General features: G+C 41.4%; 1 protein-coding gene across 1 annotated transcript; it reads right to left on the minus strand.

Annotated features, from left to right (window-relative positions):
- Positions 1-2,648: 2,648 nt before the first annotated feature.
- LOC145439291 (uncharacterized) lies at positions 2,649-12,433 on the minus strand. Its single transcript, XM_080316789.1, has 4 exons — positions 11,556-12,433; positions 10,064-10,168; positions 8,118-8,309; positions 2,649-3,806 (listed from the first exon to the last, which is right to left on the minus strand). Exons 1-4 carry the CDS (start codon positions 11,748-11,750, stop codon positions 3,390-3,392), a joined length of 909 nt encoding a protein of 302 aa, XP_080172915.1. The 5' UTR covers positions 11,751-12,433; the 3' UTR covers positions 2,649-3,389.
- Between the last annotated feature and the right edge of the window lie 6,851 nt (positions 12,434-19,284).

Below are 19,284 nucleotides of genomic sequence, written 5' to 3' on the forward strand. Positions count from 1 at the left end.
TCAGAATACATTTAACGGCATACCGTCTCCAAGCCATCGAGAGATAGGAGCCAGTGCATGCTGGGCCAGAGACGCGATTGTTAGGCCAGCGATGATATCTTTCGTACCAGGCCTATTGCAGATGCGATTGTGTAGGTCAGCGACAGTTCCGTGAGCACCAAGCCAATGCAGATGCGATTGTGCAGGCCAGCGATGGTATAGTGTGCACAGGGCCTATTGCAGATGCGATTCTTCAAGCCAGCGGAACTAAAGGCTTGTTGAAGACGCGACAAATCAAGCAAGCGACGATAGCCGAGCGCCCGGCAATCAATCAGACATGGGGTGATTACTTCATGAATGTAATCGATTGCGATTACGATTACTTCTGAATCACGCGATTACGATTACGATTACTGCAAAATCGGGAAGTAGTCGATTACGATTACGATTACATTGGAAAAGTAATCACGATTACTCACGATTACATTTATTTTGCATCGTAGCAGTTATATTGGAAGCTAATACATGGATTGCGCTGGAAAGGCCCGATGATATAACAACTGTCTTTAAAAAAGATGGGACATTTCCTTGTTACGACATAATGTACCCATAGCCCATTTTATAGAGGACGGTTTATCGCACCCAATGATTTGCATTCTTGCCATGTCCATGACTGCCGCACCCCCAATTTCCCAATAGGGTGGGAAGCGTGGTTGGAGGGGACTCAAAAGTATTTTGTAAACCAACATAAATTATAGAGTATTTTCGAGAGATTTCATTAACTTCGAATTTCTCTTTGAGCTTTGCCATTTAAATGTCTCTAGATAGCTTGATTTCGAAATGCATATACATCTCCCCCTCAAGAAATAAAGCATGCATATTGCATAATTCAAAGTAATAGGCATTTAGGTGCCAGTCAATACCGCTCCCCGACACATCAAAAGACTTATGCAGTTTCGGCCAACATGAGACTTCACGAAGTGTGCTATTAAAAAAGACATTGGCCAAAACTTAGCGTATGTGTCCATTGTTAGTAGCAGCGCTGGGTGGGCGTGACTAACAGTCCATTCCTTCCAATCTGAGCCCACGATGCAAATGCCATCCGGTGCGTCTCACGCAAGTTTTTCTGTTAGTCTGTTGTTTGGGCCACTACTTTTGGCTATATAACAGACCGGAGGTCACAAATTAACAACATACAATATTGCAATATTGTATTACAATATTGCAAGATAACAGATGTTATAATTATGAATGACCCCCCCCCCCCGCTCCCCAGGTAAATTTGACCTTAGGGCGCTGGGATAGGATTAAAAATGCAATATAATGCAATTACCAATATATTGACGAAATTAAATCGTAAACTTAAAATTGACTACCCTATGGGGGCCCAAGACCAAAGTTTGGTTAGGGGATGCTTTTGCTGTTTTGATCCTGATTCTAGCTACAACCCACGCTAACATGGTATATAAGCCGATGGCTATGGCGGCAAGTCCAAATGTTCAGTAAAGAATTGTGAAATAGCGATTGGCGCCCGTTTTGAGTAGAATAATATGAGAATAACAGAAAGAAAACATAAAATTCTGCCTTTAACTTAATGCAGATAATGTAACGCAAGCTGCCATTACGAGAAACGGCAAAACCACGGCCCAGTTATGATACATATCAGCAGCTGTTGATTTTAATGCTTCGTTGTGGAAACCGTAATGTTTTATTTGACGAGTACAAAATTTTAAACCTTTGTCTGCTGTACGTTCGTACCATATAGGTCTACTGCTCGCCAAGCAGCAACGGTGAAACTGCATTTAGCTCTAGAATTAGAACTATTACATTCTATAGTTTAACTAAGCATAACCAAACATCGATACAAAAGTTGCTATTTTATCTTAGGCAGAGAGGTGATTATGATTAATTATCCTGATGCGAGGTAGGGGCGTCTGAAATTTATTGATAACCTGATATACAGCACGGTGGGTTATTTTTTACTATCACACTAATGTACATCGAATATCTATTTACTATGCGTGGACACTTCCTACGCAAAGACGAGCAAAGCTAATAGGCTACCTCTGACGTAATAATGAGCAGTGGCATTTAAAAATCCGACGTTTGTGCTCTCAATAACTGGTATAATATCTCTTCCTTGTTCACGAATGTTCAGTTTATGTCACAGTCCTTGTACAAAAAAAAGTAATCGTTCTTTCACAAAGAAATCGATTAAATATGGGAAGTAGTCGATTACGATTACGATTACTTCGGGATTTTTTCGAATGTAATCGATTGCGATTACGATTACTTGAAAATGCTGTAATCGTCGTAATCGATTACGATTACTAATCGCGATTACCCCATGTCTGCAATCAATGACCTAATTTTCCAATCTTCTCACCGGCAAATCGCGTCGCGTTACATTGTGCGCAGACGTATCTCGCTAATTGGCAACACGCTTCTCGCTAATTGGATTTTGGATATTGAAAAACCTGCGGTTAATTGGTTAACCGGTTAACCGTTATTCGGATAATTCAACCGTAGTCCGAACCCCTGCCCCAGGCGTTGGATATAAGAGGGCAATTAATGATTGTGTGCGCGCCTTTCAATTTGTAATGGTCAATCTCGTGTATTCATTCCTGTCTGCTTGATACACTCGTATTCTTGAATTGTCGCGCAATGTCTTTTGTGAGCTTGGAATTTAATTCGTTACTGATTTGTACAATGTACGACTTTGAATTAAGTTGTCAAATATTGATGCAACACCAGATTGTCAGTGGCATTAATTCCGAGTTTATTCGATTGGTTTGAAGGGGAATCTTCTATATTTCACTAAACTTGATCGACGACAGACGGGCTGGTATCGAGCGCGCCAATATCGAAATTCCAATCACAACACACATTTACACCATAGAAGGGGTAAACCACTGGTAAAATATTAATACTTTCGCAAGTAATCATAAATATTGTATATAAAGAATTGGAAATTCGCAGAATACACGCTATAAAGGTTATTAAACTCTGAGGACGCAGCCGAAGACGACACACAATAATATCAATATCTCGGTTCGTCTGAAATAGCGTGTAGCCTACTACAACAAACTCAAAATTAATAGACATTTCAAGTTAAATCTTACGTATACGACGAGTCTGTTAGTTCGGCGATTATTATGAACATTGTCAGTATCTAAGATGGGACTTCACGCCTACATTTGTACGTCCAGCCTCTTTTCAGATATGATTTTGCTCTAATATCCACAGTTAGTAATAAAGAGAGAACCATGGCTTCAAACAGGTGGAACGTAAATTTAGGTAAGAAGTCTCATATTATACAAATTAGCTAATTGTCCGGTCTCGGCATCTTGTTTTGTTATCAAGATCGTGTCTCCATAACAGTCACCTAGAACTAACCCTTTGCTGGAAAATCAAGATCTGTAAGACAGCATCCTTGACCTAGACGATTGCTTTGACATCGGCGATGTCATTCTGCTGAATATGTCATCACTTCTCCGTAGACTTTGCCTGTCAAGAACTGGCGATAGATACAGCATAAGAGTCTCAAACCGCTCGTCCTGCGGCTTGAACGCGACCTTCCGCTTTGAACGGTGGATCGTGGTGGCGCGGGATTGCCAACCGTCGCTTATGGTCCTTCCAGGTGCGTTGGTAGTGCCATTCGTTCTGTTAGAGAAAATCCCGCGAGGCGCTGATGGAAGCTTCACCGGATGCGTTTCATTTTGCGGTTCTTTATTGGCCGCCGGATTAGCGGACTCTTTGGCGGTTGGGATTTGAGGCAAGGACGACTGCGTGTTCAAGTTCATGGCGGTCTGCGATCGTTTTGGTAGCTGCAATATGATATTACGCTCGATTAAATGGGGTCATTAACGAAGTTTCTCTGCTTTTTCGAACTACTGAAGAATTGTCTAGCCCAGTGGTTCTCAACCTTTTTCACCTCGAGGACCGGTAAAATTTCAAAAAATGTCTGGCGGACCGGTGAACTTTCACAATTGGAATGAAGCCAAAATGTAAAGTATGAAACCGTTTTGTGAAATTATATGGTGCTAGAGAGTGAGATTTATAGGGTTTTGATCGCAATTAATTATCTTTATGACGGCATCCATGTGATTTTATGGTAGCTAGTCTGCTGAGTCGAGGTAAAATTGCCTTGTCCAGATAAACGTGCTACCGCAGAGAGTCTTTTGCAGTTTTTCGCGCCGAAGGCCGCGGGCTTAACCGACCACGCAAACTCGAATAATATTCTTCTCTTTGACAATATCGAGAGAAGAAGCGTTACGGAGTCGAACCAAGCACCTTGTCGTGCTACCTTGCTCATTCCTAACTGCCACCAGACACATATGCTAGTCTGGCGAATACAATGCGGCTAATACCGGCCATCCGCAAATCCGGGCCGAACAATCACTTCGTAAACCCACCCCCAAAAACGTTGGTCTTGGCCACCACAGGGCGATAAGCCAAACTTCCGGGGGGCTTCGCTCCCAGACCCTACAGTTGGGTGGATATTTTCACCTTGTACTTGTGAGCACATTCATTCTGCTCAGTGTAAGCAGAGTTTATGGAGCTTAATCGCACCAATAGCGAAAATTTTCGGTCATTCATGACTGAATCGGTTTTCTCACTGCCGTATTTGTGGCACACCTTTCAGAGTCCCATGTCAGCCTAAACTTGATTATGTGTTGGTAAGTCATGGCGCGGTAATGGCCAACGCCGAATAGCTATTTCCATAAATCATGCGTATTTCTCGGAGAAGGGCCTAATAAGCAAGAAATTTAGCGACACTAAATCGCGCAAAGCGCGAAAAGAAATTGAAAAATCTTGGGAAAAGTTTCAAAAGAATACGCTATTATCAATGTTTATTTGCAAAATAATATTGGATCTTTTCAAGCTCGGCCCCTCTCCAATTGGGCGGTTTGAAGTGCCCCAGTTACGGTCCTATACAAAATGAATGAACTGAAAACGAATGATCGCGCAAACTGCGCTGCTTAGCTATAAGTCAGCACGTATCTTTCTGTAGCCTACATGTCGCTCGCATGTCGTCAAATGACACGTCTTGAACTTCAAGCCAAATCGAACACGTTTCCAGCCCTAATGTTACCTCACGAAGTTCTGAATCATTTTAAAATTTGATGTTTTATTCATTTTATCAATGGGCGATAGGGCTGTTCAAAAATAACTTTCATCATTCACTGATTAAATTGCCAGGTGACCATAAAAAACGCTGCACACCAAATTTGGTTCAATTGTAACAATTATAAGACCCAGAAAATAAAAGTTATTTTTGAACAGTCCTAATGGGCAAGCCTTCAACAATGTATCTTGAAATTGAGGTATAAAATTGTAATATACCTGGCGGACCGGCAGGAATGTCGTCGCGGACCGGCACCGGTCCGCGGACCGGCGGTTGAGAACCACTGGTCTAGCCTATACTTGCACTGGCGTAAGAGCATATGCTGCCGCCCCCGCCTTTCGTTGAAAATGCCGGCCTGAGTAGACTGCAAAATTTTTGAAATCGGTTCATGTTGAAGCAATCTTTTCAATAAAAATAATTACAAATAATGTGCCGATTCTCAGAAGTTCTATGTTGCTTGAGTAGAAAGTCTCAGCATTAAGGCCAAAAATAAAAGACAGAAAATGGGGAACAAATGTATTAGGCATGTACGGGTGCATTTAAAACAAAATTCAATTAAAAAACATGTTTAAAACAAGGCTCTAATTTAAAACATTTTTTTAGAGCTATGGCGTCACGTATATTCAATTGTTACGTCATAGTGGATTGACAATAACAATTGAAAAGATAGGGTAAATTTAACTCCTTTTACGAAATATCTGTACTATTGCTGTTGAACCGACTATTTTGAGGGTTCCAACCATCCCATATCGATATACGTCGGCTATATCGGGTGGTAATTTTCCGTAGGCTCATACAACATGTTTTTAGGAAAGTATTTACACAGTTATGGCTTAAAAAACTTTAAAATTACACAATGTAGTTCAAAACACTGTTTGTTTTAAATGCAACCCTAATTAGGAAAATAAAAGATCAATCGCCGCCTCAAAACTGTACTTTTCGAGCTTTCGCCGAAGCAAAATTTACGATAATATCTTCAAAATCTAGTTTATGAACGATGTCTTTTTCTGCAGAAAGAATCCATAGGGCTGATATCCGATCATCATTCATGGTAAAACGTAAACACAACGTTATCATTTTGACCTTTGAGAAACTCCTCTCACACCTCGCAATTGAAACACCAATGGTGAGATAAAGTTTCAGACACCAGCATAACTATGGATAAAATCGTAAAAGACGCAACAAATTTTCTTGCGATTAGCCATCTATGCGTGCTGTATGCATTGTGAAGCCTCATTTTGCCGCTCCCTCGTAGCGTGCCACCCCTGGCGCAGAGCCACAACCACCAGGTGGCTGCTACGCCACTACCTATACTTACACTTGCACTACTCAAGGGTAATGCTTTTAGACTATTTCCGTAGCATTTAATAGTTTTAGTCATACTGGCAATTTTCCAAGCAATCGACGTGTCGACGGCCGCAGGTTGGCCACACCCGATATAAAACATTAATCAATTCCACTTTCGCGAAGTAACTAAAAGAACTATAAACTAGAGATTGAGTATATACAGAGTAAGATGCACGTCGATTTATAATGGTCATTGGAAATAGTGAGAATTAAATGCTGCTTATTCGTAGTTCCATTAAAATAGTTGACCACCAACCCTAAAACGCGGTTTGTGAATTTTGATGTAGGTTTGTTTCGGTGAACCGCCTTTAGAGTGTGAATACAAACTTTTTTCGTTACTAGTGTCTGCTATGGTCGAAACCAGGGCTGTGGAGTCGGAGTTGGAGTCGTTGGAGTCGGAGTCGGAGTTTGGCAATTTTTCGCCGAATGGAGTCGGATTCGGAGCGGTGAAGACTATAGTGGCTGGAGTCGGAGTCGTGGAGAAATACTGACTGTAGTAGGGGGTAGGATTTTGTGAAAATGACAGCGATTCCGACTACGACTTCTTTATTATGAAAACAATTGCTTTCAAAGGTATCTTGAAATTACTAATAATAACTAGATTAGGATTTTTATGCACAATCAATTACTGTTATTAGTAACGATATTGATAAAATTGGACGTTATTTGCAAATTGCAATTCAGTTGCATAGAGGAAGAAAATCGCAATATGTATCTTCGCGAGGAAGTCACAAATTGATGCAGGTTTTGGAATCATACCATGATACTGTGACAGAGTGAATACATCGTCTGGATTAGTAAAATTAATGTAAATATAACCAAACGCTGCTTCCCACTTGACAAAATTAAGAAAAATATTTGTAGTATAGCTCATCTGCTTGGGTCGAACAAATGATTAGGAAAGACTGCAAGTCCCAGTCCTTGAATACTGGACTAAGTGCATGTAGATGGACAATTGGACATATGCTATTTGACCACTTCCTGAATTTCGTTTCTGACGACTTTTTACTGGTAGTGAGAGCGTTGTGTGCTTGTAATCAAGTGTGTAAAGAGAAAATTAGTAAGTTACATCTGTGTATTAGTTGCTGACTCATACACAAGAGCTACACTTCGATTGTTTTATCTACATTTCAATTATTTAGGATTGGACATGTGTCATCGTCGGATGATTCGTACATATTAAGGTATCAGAGAGTCCATGTTAAAAAAAACACTTATAAAATATGAAAAAAGGGAGGATATTTAGAAAGACACTCTTCCTTGTTAATTGCATAGTGAATAACTCTGTGCCCTGATGAAACAATTTTGCATGCTAACGTTAATCGTATGTTTGCATATGTTTATTGGTTTTATGATAGTCATTCAACCATCACTGTGGCCTATAATTTTCGAAGTAAACTGGTAATACTGTTGTAGTTGGAGTCGGAGTTCTCTTAAGGAAATAGTCGGAGCCAGAATCGGTACTTTTAAAGACTCGGGAGTCGGAGTCGGAGTTGGAATAGGTGGTCAAATTTACCGACTCCACAGCCCTGGTGGAAATACACCCATTTTCCAACTATGTATTTCCAGTATAGGAAACATGATTTCGTGTATATATACACCATCTGCAAAAGCATACTACTGTCCGCACTATGTCACTCGCATTATATACAAGACACCTCACCTTATTCCCGGTCTGTTCGGTAGATGAAATAGGTTTTCTGGTGATCGCCGAGTAAGGGTATTTGGCAGGGTGGTATTGAGAGGCTGTCGGTGGCGTAGCCAGGAGGTGTTCGGGATAGCCGTCAGCGAAGTCCACACTTACTGGTCTCCGCGAAGAAGTGACGTTGAAATTCTTGTACACGTAGTTATCCTCCTGGTGATAGAATATACGTGGACTTTTGAAATATCAGAAAATTCAACACCTATCTCTGTGGATGAGAGCTGATTTGGGCTTTCACAGCCCTGCAAACCTCTACTCGGATCAAAGAAGCAGCCGATGTTATTCTATACTTGAATTATTATTGTAAAAGCAAATACCGAACAGATTTAAAAAGAGCGCGGAGTGGCTAGAATAAGCGACATTCACGTTATAACACCAAGTTTTTAAATTTGGAGTGAACCGTCCAGCACACCATTAGCTCGACATAGTTTGTCGATAAAAGACTTCAGGCACCCCTAGGCATTCGGACACTCCAACGAAAATTGTTAATCCAGCAATGGGACCGCGGGATACTCCAACCTAGCAGAGGGGGTCGTCAATCGAAAAGGGCTGTAAAAATGCTCTGAATAACTAAGTGATTCGGTCAACGCGCTGATTCTTCGTCAGGTTTGTTCTTAGAACACAACCCTGTATCGGTGGTGCGTGATTGAAAATTTATTTCCTAAAAGATGCTTCAAATGTAGACCAGTTAGAACGGGGCTCGAACCCATGACACTCGCTTTGATATCACGACGGTATAACTATCTGAACAAACTGGTCAAATTACCTAGCATGACTGGCCAGGTATGGTCTCCCTTACCTGGGATGTAATTGGGGAATAGAACAGACATCCAATGCTAGAACTGGACAGTACAACACTCAAATCAACCGAGCTAACCGACCAGGTTGCGGGATGCAAGCACTACCTCTGAGTATAATTGAATTATGTGTTCGAAAAAACAGGTTAATGGCCGTACGGGGATCGAACCCGCAACGATCGCTATTAGCACGACGCTCTAATCAGCTGAGCTGACCGGCCATTGGATCACAGTAGGAATGTGTGTACTAGCTTACCCCGAGTACAATTGATATATGTAATAGAAAGATTGTTCAAACAAACAGCTGGCCAGTACGGGGATCGAACCCGCGACATTCGCGTTATTAGCACGACGCTCTAGCCAACTGAGCTAACCGGCCAACTTCCGCAGGGATGTTGGTCTATTGAGATTCTTTAATTTGTCTATGTCGCCCTGCTCACAAGTCTTTTATCGGTTTTGCGTTTTGCGGCCTCGTTCCAAAGATACGAATAAAATCGATTATAATTGCTAATGAGAGAACACAGCAACTAAATGAGGATGTTAATAATATTGATATCGATCACATGGGCGCTATTCTCGGTGTTTACACGAATGAATATATCTATCACATTTTCACGGATATGCACTTGCATCATGACATGTCATCCATGGGTAGTAGATAGCCAATGTACTACCGAATACAAAAACACGATTACGCTTGCTGCCCCGACTCATCAATTTATTCAAGGAGTTTACATTATGATAATTGAACACATAACAGGTATTTCAGGCACATGCGCAGTCACCTACGTGATGAACTTGGACATTTTTTCAGACTTTATTAAACCCAAGTAAACTAATTTAGGATCATTGGTGGTTTCTCGGGTCACGAAACCGGATTTGGATGTTAATTTAGACGTCGACCTTCCGCAAATGTAAGCTTAATTTGCAGACCTGGATTAGGACAAGTATTGGAACCGGGATTTGGACACAAAGGACGATTCTGGAACAGGATTTAGATACGGTAATATATGATCTTCCTGTTTCATCATTTAGGAGATGAAAGCATATTAATCACCTGCGTCTGTAGTGACAAGTATAGACATATACAACCTGGCGAGCTATACATACCTTAATCCACCGGTTCTGTTTCCTTTCCAATCGCTTCAAAAACGTGTTGATAACGTGATCGTGAACATCGCGACTTTTCCTCTGCATTTTGTTTTCTGTTGTTACCTTGAGATGTAAAAATGTATATAATGTGAGATCCTCTCAAACGGTGTGATCCGTATATGCGATTAGCAGGTGGCACGCGGGATTTGAGCGAAGTATACATCTCCAGGCGATGGAATGCGAGTAAAGAGGTCGGCGAAAATAATTTCAAGTGGTGAAAATATGTCAGGGCGGTGACTCTGTGACGTCACTGAGAAATTATGACGAAAAGTGGCAAGCGGCTCTCTTAATGCCAACGCTCAATAACACCCGCGTATGCACATCAATCAAATGCCAACCTGAATGACCCTCACATATTTACGCCAACAGTCAACATAGTGTAGGTGCTGTAACTTCTTCAGATTATAAATGAGCAACGGAATAAGTAATTGCAACGATTCACGCTAAACTAGGGTTACCATATTATGGAATCGGGAAAGGAGGACACTTTTACCAGTTCAGAAAAGTCAGTTGATAGAAACTGAAATCAGCAGATTTCGCTATTTTTGATGAAAAACTTGGTGGGTTAACGAAAAAAAATTCCCGATCTACACACTTTTTACTTGAAATTAGTGGTGTTGACTAAAAAAAAAGAGTCGTCTCTTTCGATCGAACCACGAATTTCCTATTTAGCTGTAAAAGCTGTAAAGGAGGACGAACTGCCAAAAAGGAGGACAGTAGGCGTCCTCGGAGGACATTTTCAAAAACCTGGAAAAGGAGGTCAAATCATCCTAAAGGAGAACGTATGGTAATCCTTCGCCAACCTAAATTAAACGATAGGAACTGGTGTTTTTATTTTATTCAGACACATTGCACAAGTGAGTATCGCAAGAATTCCGCCGACAAACGTGACAATGTAATACAACAGCGAACGACGACCAAATGCGTAAACTGGCAGATGTATGTTGCCAGTTGCGCTAACCAAGCATGTACTTGTACAGTACATTGTACAGAACATTGTACTCCTTCGAAACCAGCAACTGGTTTTAGAAATGCCGTCATTTATGACGTTACTTCGGTTGTTAGCTAGAATACTGGCGTTGAACACGATGTATAATCGCATACGGAATTTTTATACTTGAAATCGTGATATCGACAATCTGCTGCCCAACAAAATAATTGTGTTTCTCTGGAAAATCGTGACTTGCCTATAGAGTACATGTACATTGTACAGGTGCGTGATTTTTCCGCTGAAGGCGTGTAGCAAACGAAAAGCTTTTGAAAATGTTATTCCAAGGTTATCTCTCGAATCTACCATGCTGATTTATTGAGATTTGAGCACGGATAAACTTTGAAACAGTATCTCTAAATCATATTGTTCTGCTATGAATGCCAATATTTGTCGTCGTGCTCACTTTAAGCTGTATTTATACAAGTTTATTTGACTGAAAAATGTCTTATTCACACACACCTTCATGTCAAGAAACCTTTCCTCGCTGACATTAGCGTTGAGTATAACATGACTAATGTGAGACTTCGGCAGCATTTGAGTCACGACTCCTTCCGCACCGTTTTGAGACGATATGTTGATGATCTCGTCGCTGGGTCTCCGCAAGTCACAGAACAGCACAACCGGCTTTCGCGCGTGCGGCCTTCTCGCAGGCATGGCTTGTGCCAGTCATAGAATATTATACCGGTCACTGCATACAAATCTGCGACAGCATTTCCCGTATCAAAAACACTGAAATATGAAATATGAACGAGCTGCGTCGATGTTGCTATTACGATCCACGCGAAAGACACGAGAAATTGAATTCCATCGCTACAAGTAAAATGATCTCATGCCTCAACTCACTATCTAAGACACAATACCTCACAGACATACTGAACTTACATGGAATATACCACACGTAATGTAATATGAGCTGGCAAGTTTTCGACGAATATACCTCGACAACGCGATGAAGGGCGAATTGAAAAGGCTACACATCGGCTAGTAAGTTACAAGATTATATCTGTCTCCATATCATACGTTCTAATTTAGGCTATATCTCAATGCTAAATGGACGCGTTACAATGAACGGGTCCATGCACCCCTTTGCTACTCGTGGATGCGAAATTCCGCAGTAAATATTGGAAGCTCCGTCCACAGCATCTAATCATAATTCAAGTCATTGTGTTTCTGTAACGCCTAAATCCATGTAAAACAATATGGACAAAAGATCTCCTACGCCGAAACAAAAGTTTGACGTTTCTATCCTCCGTGTATTATATTGTGCAAAACTACTTATTGCCGAATCGAATGACACCACCACTCGAGGGTATGTTTATTTACAACTTCTCTTGAGACGTCTTTCACTCTGAAGATACAATATTTAACTGGGAGTTGTTAGTAATTGACCATAATCGGCGTCTACTTGGTAACGATAGCGGCGAGAGGTTATGTGAGAGAGAGGTAAACAAACATATTCCATCTCATCGCAGAAACGTTCATCGTATCTTTTAACGTTCAAAGACCAAATGAATGCTAGCCCGAAACTCTGGTGTACTTGACTTGAAAATAATTCAGCGGCATAGGCAATTCCCTGAACCCACTTTCGACCCATCCGCGAGAGCATGTTAAATGAATATGTAATAGTAGTCTTATTGTGTGCTCGACCTATCCACTCAGAGCAGTGTGCTTCTGTAATTATAGATATAGTTTATTGCTTAATGGACAGTTGTTACGAAATCGATCGGGAGTTTTTAACACGTAGATGTCGTAGAATCGCTGTTATCCTGTCGAGTAAGTTGATTAGAATCTGCTTGCTGTAAGTTATTGTGTTGAGCCTAAGATTGCGCAAAGCTGAAAGGGAGTGTGCAAATATATTTTCAGCAGCAGACTGAGTCTGTGAACAATATCTAGCCTCAATATGAAGCCTCGAATTCGTATATTCATTAGTTTGAGGTCCGCGACTGCGGCCTGACTTTCCTGCGGCCCTCATCTCGCTGGTACAGACAAGACAAACTGACTTACTCATCCTCGTCAATGTTCGTTTCTCGCGAGTGACTGATGCATTGCCGTTAAAATAGACTGATATGGTTACTTCTAAATCATACCTGAAAGTAGGGATGGTGTGAGCATGGGGTTCGCGTTTGCGTTCTGTCTGCACACCTCTGATATTTAGAGGTTCGCGTTCACATAAGAACTTTGGTAGGTTCTACACTGTGAACCTTTTTCAAATATTGCGATTTTACATGTCATCATACCGTCTTTGAGTGAAAGTCTTCGAATTTCAACTTCGGACCACCCGTCATGACGATGGCAGCATGCAAAGAAATTCAGCACTAAACGAGCATGCACCTTGCCAATTCCAAATATTATTTGCTCGTTTGCCCGCTTGTCAATCTGTAGTGACTCTGCTGTGCTGTGAGCTTCGTGCCTTGCCCGCAATCACACAATGGAAAGAACGAAACACACTACATGTAAGAAGTTAGCGAATTGTGCCTGGTCTACCAGCAATCAATTACACCGGTCGACAAAATGTCACTGAATTTCTTAAACGAGAACGTGAGTATGTGATTTTAGGTCAAATTTTCACGCAGATTTCTACTACGCCTTCAGTTATCTTCAAGCACATCAGATTTTCAAGATATCGCCAACTTTGTATTTTCCAATTAAAAAATTAAAATATAATGGAAAATACAGGGAATTTTTTATGACACATAAAAGTGTTAAGCATAGGCTATGCTTTTATTTTGTATACACGGAAAATCGACGGTATAATGTCGGATCAGCACGAAGCAAGAAGAGCTTATCTTCAAAAAAAACGAGAAAATATTCCCTAAAATCTGCCGAAATGACGACCCTGTAGCTACGTCATCGATCTGCCAATACGGAATTTTGTTGAAGCTCATTGTGACGCCACGGTATAGCATCCAGACGCCACTGTCCATCCCCTCATTTCAAAAACCATGGTGCCGAGTCTCCATCGCCCGGATGTCCTGGTTTAATCGTAAGCCTTGTGCATTGTTAACTGTACTATTTGCAATTAACGATGATATATTTTTATCGTGCAGCAATACAGCTTTTGAACTCTTCGAATAGTCGATGAAAAGTCGTCAGCCATCAACAATGTGTGTTTCTCCACGCTTCCACTATCGAGACATTAGCGAAGGTGTACAGTGTACACCAGGGGCGGGCAACATGCGGCCCGCGGGCCGGATCCGGCCCGCGACGAGATTTTGTCCTGCCCGCGGACAGTTTCCCGCCTTACATTATAATAGCCCGCGGCCCCAGTCTGACGAGATTCCCCACTGCTTGCTTAAACGTCAAATTTTAGTGACTTTATGTTATTATATACGTGTGTGCGCAGCGTGCGAGAGTAGATCTTATATGCATAAGTTCATCGAAGCGAGAAAACTTGCATTATCGGCATTTACCATGTAGGCTACTCAACCCTAATGAATTGATATCTTGGTAAATTTGGGGTACCAGGCTTATCGAACACCTTGAAATCTTAATTAAGGATTGCATCATAGTGTCCTATATGGTGTGTACATAAAGCAAATCTCGAGGCTGAGAGAAATTGGGCTACGTCACACTTTCCATTTGGCTACAGTCAATTTGACGGTATTTTTTGACCGGCTTGCCGAGCAATAATTTCGATAAAACCGGTATCAATCAAAAGCTACCAAGGTACTGACTGCGAAAATATAAATTTGTATTCTGCTTGTGGCCCCGAAACCCCTCAAAACCAGCCTGGAATGTTGCATTGTAACGGAGTTTGGTATTATAACGCAACCATACCGTCTGAGCAGCTCAGGAGCAAATGCACACGAGAGTGAGAGTGTGATTGCTCAATCGGGTACGTAACAATGGCCAATACGCTTGCGGTTTGCGCTGCTCTCACTTGCTCCTGACGACATGGTTGCGTCACAATTCCAAACTCCGTTACAATGCAACATTCGAGGCTGATTTTGGGGGGTTACAGGGCCACGAGCAGAATTCTTCATATTTTCGCAATCAGTACCATGGTAGCTTTCGATTGATACCCGTTTTATCAAATTTCGCCGTCGCCAAGCCAGTCACTATAGGACACCATGATTGCACCGTGTGGTATTTGATGAGTGAGAAGCAGACATGGCGGCGCCTGTGTGACAGTGCTGTTCTCAAATCTACATTGTATTCGTCATTAACGGCGAGAAATGGCTTTGAAGTTACATTGCTGTCGTTAGAATACATTAAATAAATATGATTTTTTCCGTGTGTGGATAAATGGGCGAATAATGAATCGATTCGGTAATATGGCCCGCCAAGTACTTAATTTCCCTATATCCGGCCCGACGACTGAAGAAGTTGCCCGCCCCTGGTGTACACCTACTTCGAATGCGGCGTTTTATGATTTGAATGGTTAGCACGTTATTTACTTTTAATCTTGATAAAAGATGCTCTCACTTTTCTTAGGAAAGAGACAAATCTGTTATTGGTTAATAACTGTTCCTGAGTAAACAGAATTGCTTTAGAATTTTCTTTCAGTTTGTTACATGATTCGGCTGAATCAGTGCTGTATCTTGAACTCCCTTCAGCACGACAGAATTCAATATCATTGTAAGCAGAGGCAAAGCCATCAGGAGACGGAAGTGGAGCATGTATAGAAGCATCGTTTTGGTACATGTCTCCCCGCTCAGTTCAAGTCAGGATATACAATTATTCGTTTTGGAGAAAACCCTTACACGTTGATATGGCAGACATAGCAGTCCTGAATGTGGTCAATTGGTTCTCGTCATATCGTGGGTAAAAGATATCGACGACGTTCGTTTGTGTAGACAATTGTGTAAACCCAATCCCAAGCAGTATCTAAATTTGGGATTTAACTGCACAATAAATTCCTTTTTTGCGAGTAGGTCATACGCCCTCTATCGCTTCCTTATCCACGACATCAGTCAGGCACAGATGTATGTTGGATGGTTAGCATATGTCCTCCTTTTTCAGGAAATCGAAAATGTCCTCCGAGGACGCCTAAATGTACTCCTTTTTGGAAATCCGTCTCCTTTATAGCTTTGATAGCCAGGGGTGGACAGGCTGAACCAAACAAGGGCATAAATGATGCGAAATCGGTAATTCGAACGTTCGATCGGGTCATTCGGGACTATACTTCTGGAAAAAATCACTTTTTTTCAGTCAACACTACGGCAGTATATCATTAAAAAGTGGTTAATATGGGAGTCGAGTCGGAAAGATGAGCTTTTCATTTTTTAGTTTTAGTCAAATCAACAAGATTCAAATAAATTTTTTTATAAGCAGCAGTTTTCTAGTCCGGTAATCGGACTTTTATGACTTGTTAAAATTGTCCTCCTCTCCGGATTCCAAAATATGGTAACCCAATATATGTTTTTTACCAATTACTTGACAATCGAATTGAAATTCACTTCGCCATCTTCCTATATTATAAATATGATAGCATAAATGGGAAAATTTAAAATCCGAATATCTCAAAAACCAGATGAACTAGCAAAAAACAAGGACATTTTCGGAATCAGGGGGAAAAATCTTCACGAATCATCTAATGGCATACCCGCTTAAAATTCACTGTTGACAAGTGCTATTTGAATTTTAAATCAACAAATTTGATCTAAAGAAATAATGAAGGCATCAATGTTTATTGTAAAAAATCTATTAGGCGTACTGGATCTATCTTGATTTGATAACTTATTGTATCATAAGCACCAAATACATCAAATTTGGGCGTTGGTTACTGTATAACTTGCTCTGAAGATAATATCTGGCGCAAGCAGGCCTATAGAAGCCGGTGTTTCACTCTTGAGAATACATCTGTCCGGTCTAGCCGAGGACTCGTCGAAATTATAGGCAAAGCGACGGATGATAATGATTTTGTTCAATTATTATAGCATTTGATTGTTCCAGTTGATAGGTGACTTTTGAAAAGTCAGCATGTGGCATAATATGGTTGAGTCGTCGGTATAATTATCATGTACAATAATTTATTACTTTACGGAAATGTAGGACTGGAATTGGCAATATGACATCATATGTTCACGTTCGCGTTCACAAGAACCATAACCTTTCCGAGTTTCGCACCATTCCCACCTCTAAGTCTGCGTTTACCGACGTGAGCTTCACATTAAATAGCTGCTCATGATTAAACCAGTCACGGTGACTAACACAACCGTTTTGCAAGTAACCTGTTTGAATTGTGGTATAGCTAGGGTTTTCATATCTCATCCCTTAGAAGGAATTGTCCTCCTTTTTCAAGAAATCGAAAACGTCCTCCGAGGTGGCACAAATGTACTCATTTTGGCAATTCGTCCTCTTTTATAGCTTTGACAACCAGGCGATTGTAGAGGCACAGCCAGCACCGTAACTGCCGCACTCCAAACCCCCCAATTGGGGGGGGGGCGAGCTCGAAGGGGGCCCAAAATTATTTCGTGAATTAGCATAAATTATAGAGCATTTCTTTTTATAATTCATGCAACTTTTCAAAATTTTTTCGCGCTCGGCGCGATTTCAAGTTGTCAAATATCATGATTATTTGGTACTCTTCCCCCCAGAAAAGAACACGCAAGATTTTTAGAAATGGACATATCGGCGTTGGACAATACCGCGACACGACGCACCAAGACATATACCGATTTAGGACATATTACATGCGACTCCAAGAAGTGTGCTAGAACGATCGGCAGCGTAAAAACTTTGGCCGGAAAGGACTGCCCTTACGCTGACCGAAAACTTCGTCATATATACAAAATACATATAGCTTTAATTGTCCATAGACTAGGCGCCTAAATGACTGGCGCCGAATGTTCCTGTCTTGGCAATTTGAACCTCAGAAGACGAATTCCATCCCGCAGGGAAAAATTATACGCCAGTGAAGAAAAACCAATTTGAAATCGTGTGCGTTAGTTATAGGTACGTTTGCCCGGTTCTATATTTTTTGACGTAGCAGACAGGAGGTCACGAAATAACATCATGTAACGGAAGTCATACCAACGGGTCCGCCCGCCGAAGATGTTTAATTATTAATTACGGGCCCTACAGTTTCTAAGACACTTCACTCAGCTCTACCGGTAAATTTAATAAAGTGAGCAGAGAAGACAAGAAAATGATAGCAATATATATGCAATTCCCGATCTTATTGACCAATTTTATCATTAATTATGGAAAATTTTTGCGCTTCGCGCTGGCTCAATAAACTGCACGGCTATTTTCGTGAAAAAAGCGATCACCACCATGGGGGGGTTGGTTTATCACCCTATGGGAGCCCAAGACCCAAGTTTTAGGGGGACCTGACGAAGTGGTGTTTCGTTCCTGCCAAGATGTTTAATTATTATTGAGGGGTCCTACGTTTTCAAATACATCTCACTCAGCTATACCGGTAAATCTGATTACGTCAGCAGATAGGGGATGAAAATTGATAGCAATATATATGCAATCCCCGATGATACTGACCGATTCAATTATGAATTCTTGAAATTTTTCGCGCTTTGCGCGTCTAGGCGAGAGTGGGAGGCCCACTAAACGGACACCCAATATTGATGGCAAGTAGCGGCAAAGAGCGGGTAGACAAGGGGGGTCTGGGGGGCGAAGCCCCAAGAAGTCCAGTTTATCACCCTGTGGGGGGGCCCAATACCAACATTTTTTTGGGGGGGGGGCTGACGAAGTGCTGTTACGGCCCTGGGCACAGCTAAACAACGCCATAAATGATGTGAAACCTGGATTTCGACGACAATGACTCCAAGAATGACCAACAAACGTCCGATCGGGTCTCCCGGGACTCGGGTTGGAATTAATCTTTAGTTAGCACAACCGCATTGCCAGTAAAAATTGTCAGATGACCGTATACACGTTCCACAGTTTGGCTACCATTCCATCCACGAAATCGTACCAGCATTTACGCGAAGGGTGGAGAAACGAAGATGCGCAGCAGCGACACCATGTAGATTTCTTTATGCAGCTAGAGTGCAATGGGGATGATTTTACTAATCTTTTATCTGCAGTTCCATTACGGTGGCTTTCTGAAGAAAATTGCTGGGGCAAAAATTGCTTCCGGAATTTTCTTTATTTTTAGACCACATCATCTTCAGAGCGCAGTGCTCATTTAATATTACCACACCTAGTTTCTTGGGAATTCAAGACATGTAGGCAATACATCAAGGAATTTCTCCTTTCACAAGTTCTATGCTGGCCATTACTCATGCTC

The sequence above is a fragment of the Botryllus schlosseri genome, chromosome 5, assembly GCF_051294905.1.
Source record: "Botryllus schlosseri isolate E-star chromosome 5, Bs_hap1, whole genome shotgun sequence".
Lineage (NCBI taxonomy): Eukaryota > Metazoa > Chordata > Ascidiacea > Stolidobranchia > Styelidae > Botryllus > Botryllus schlosseri.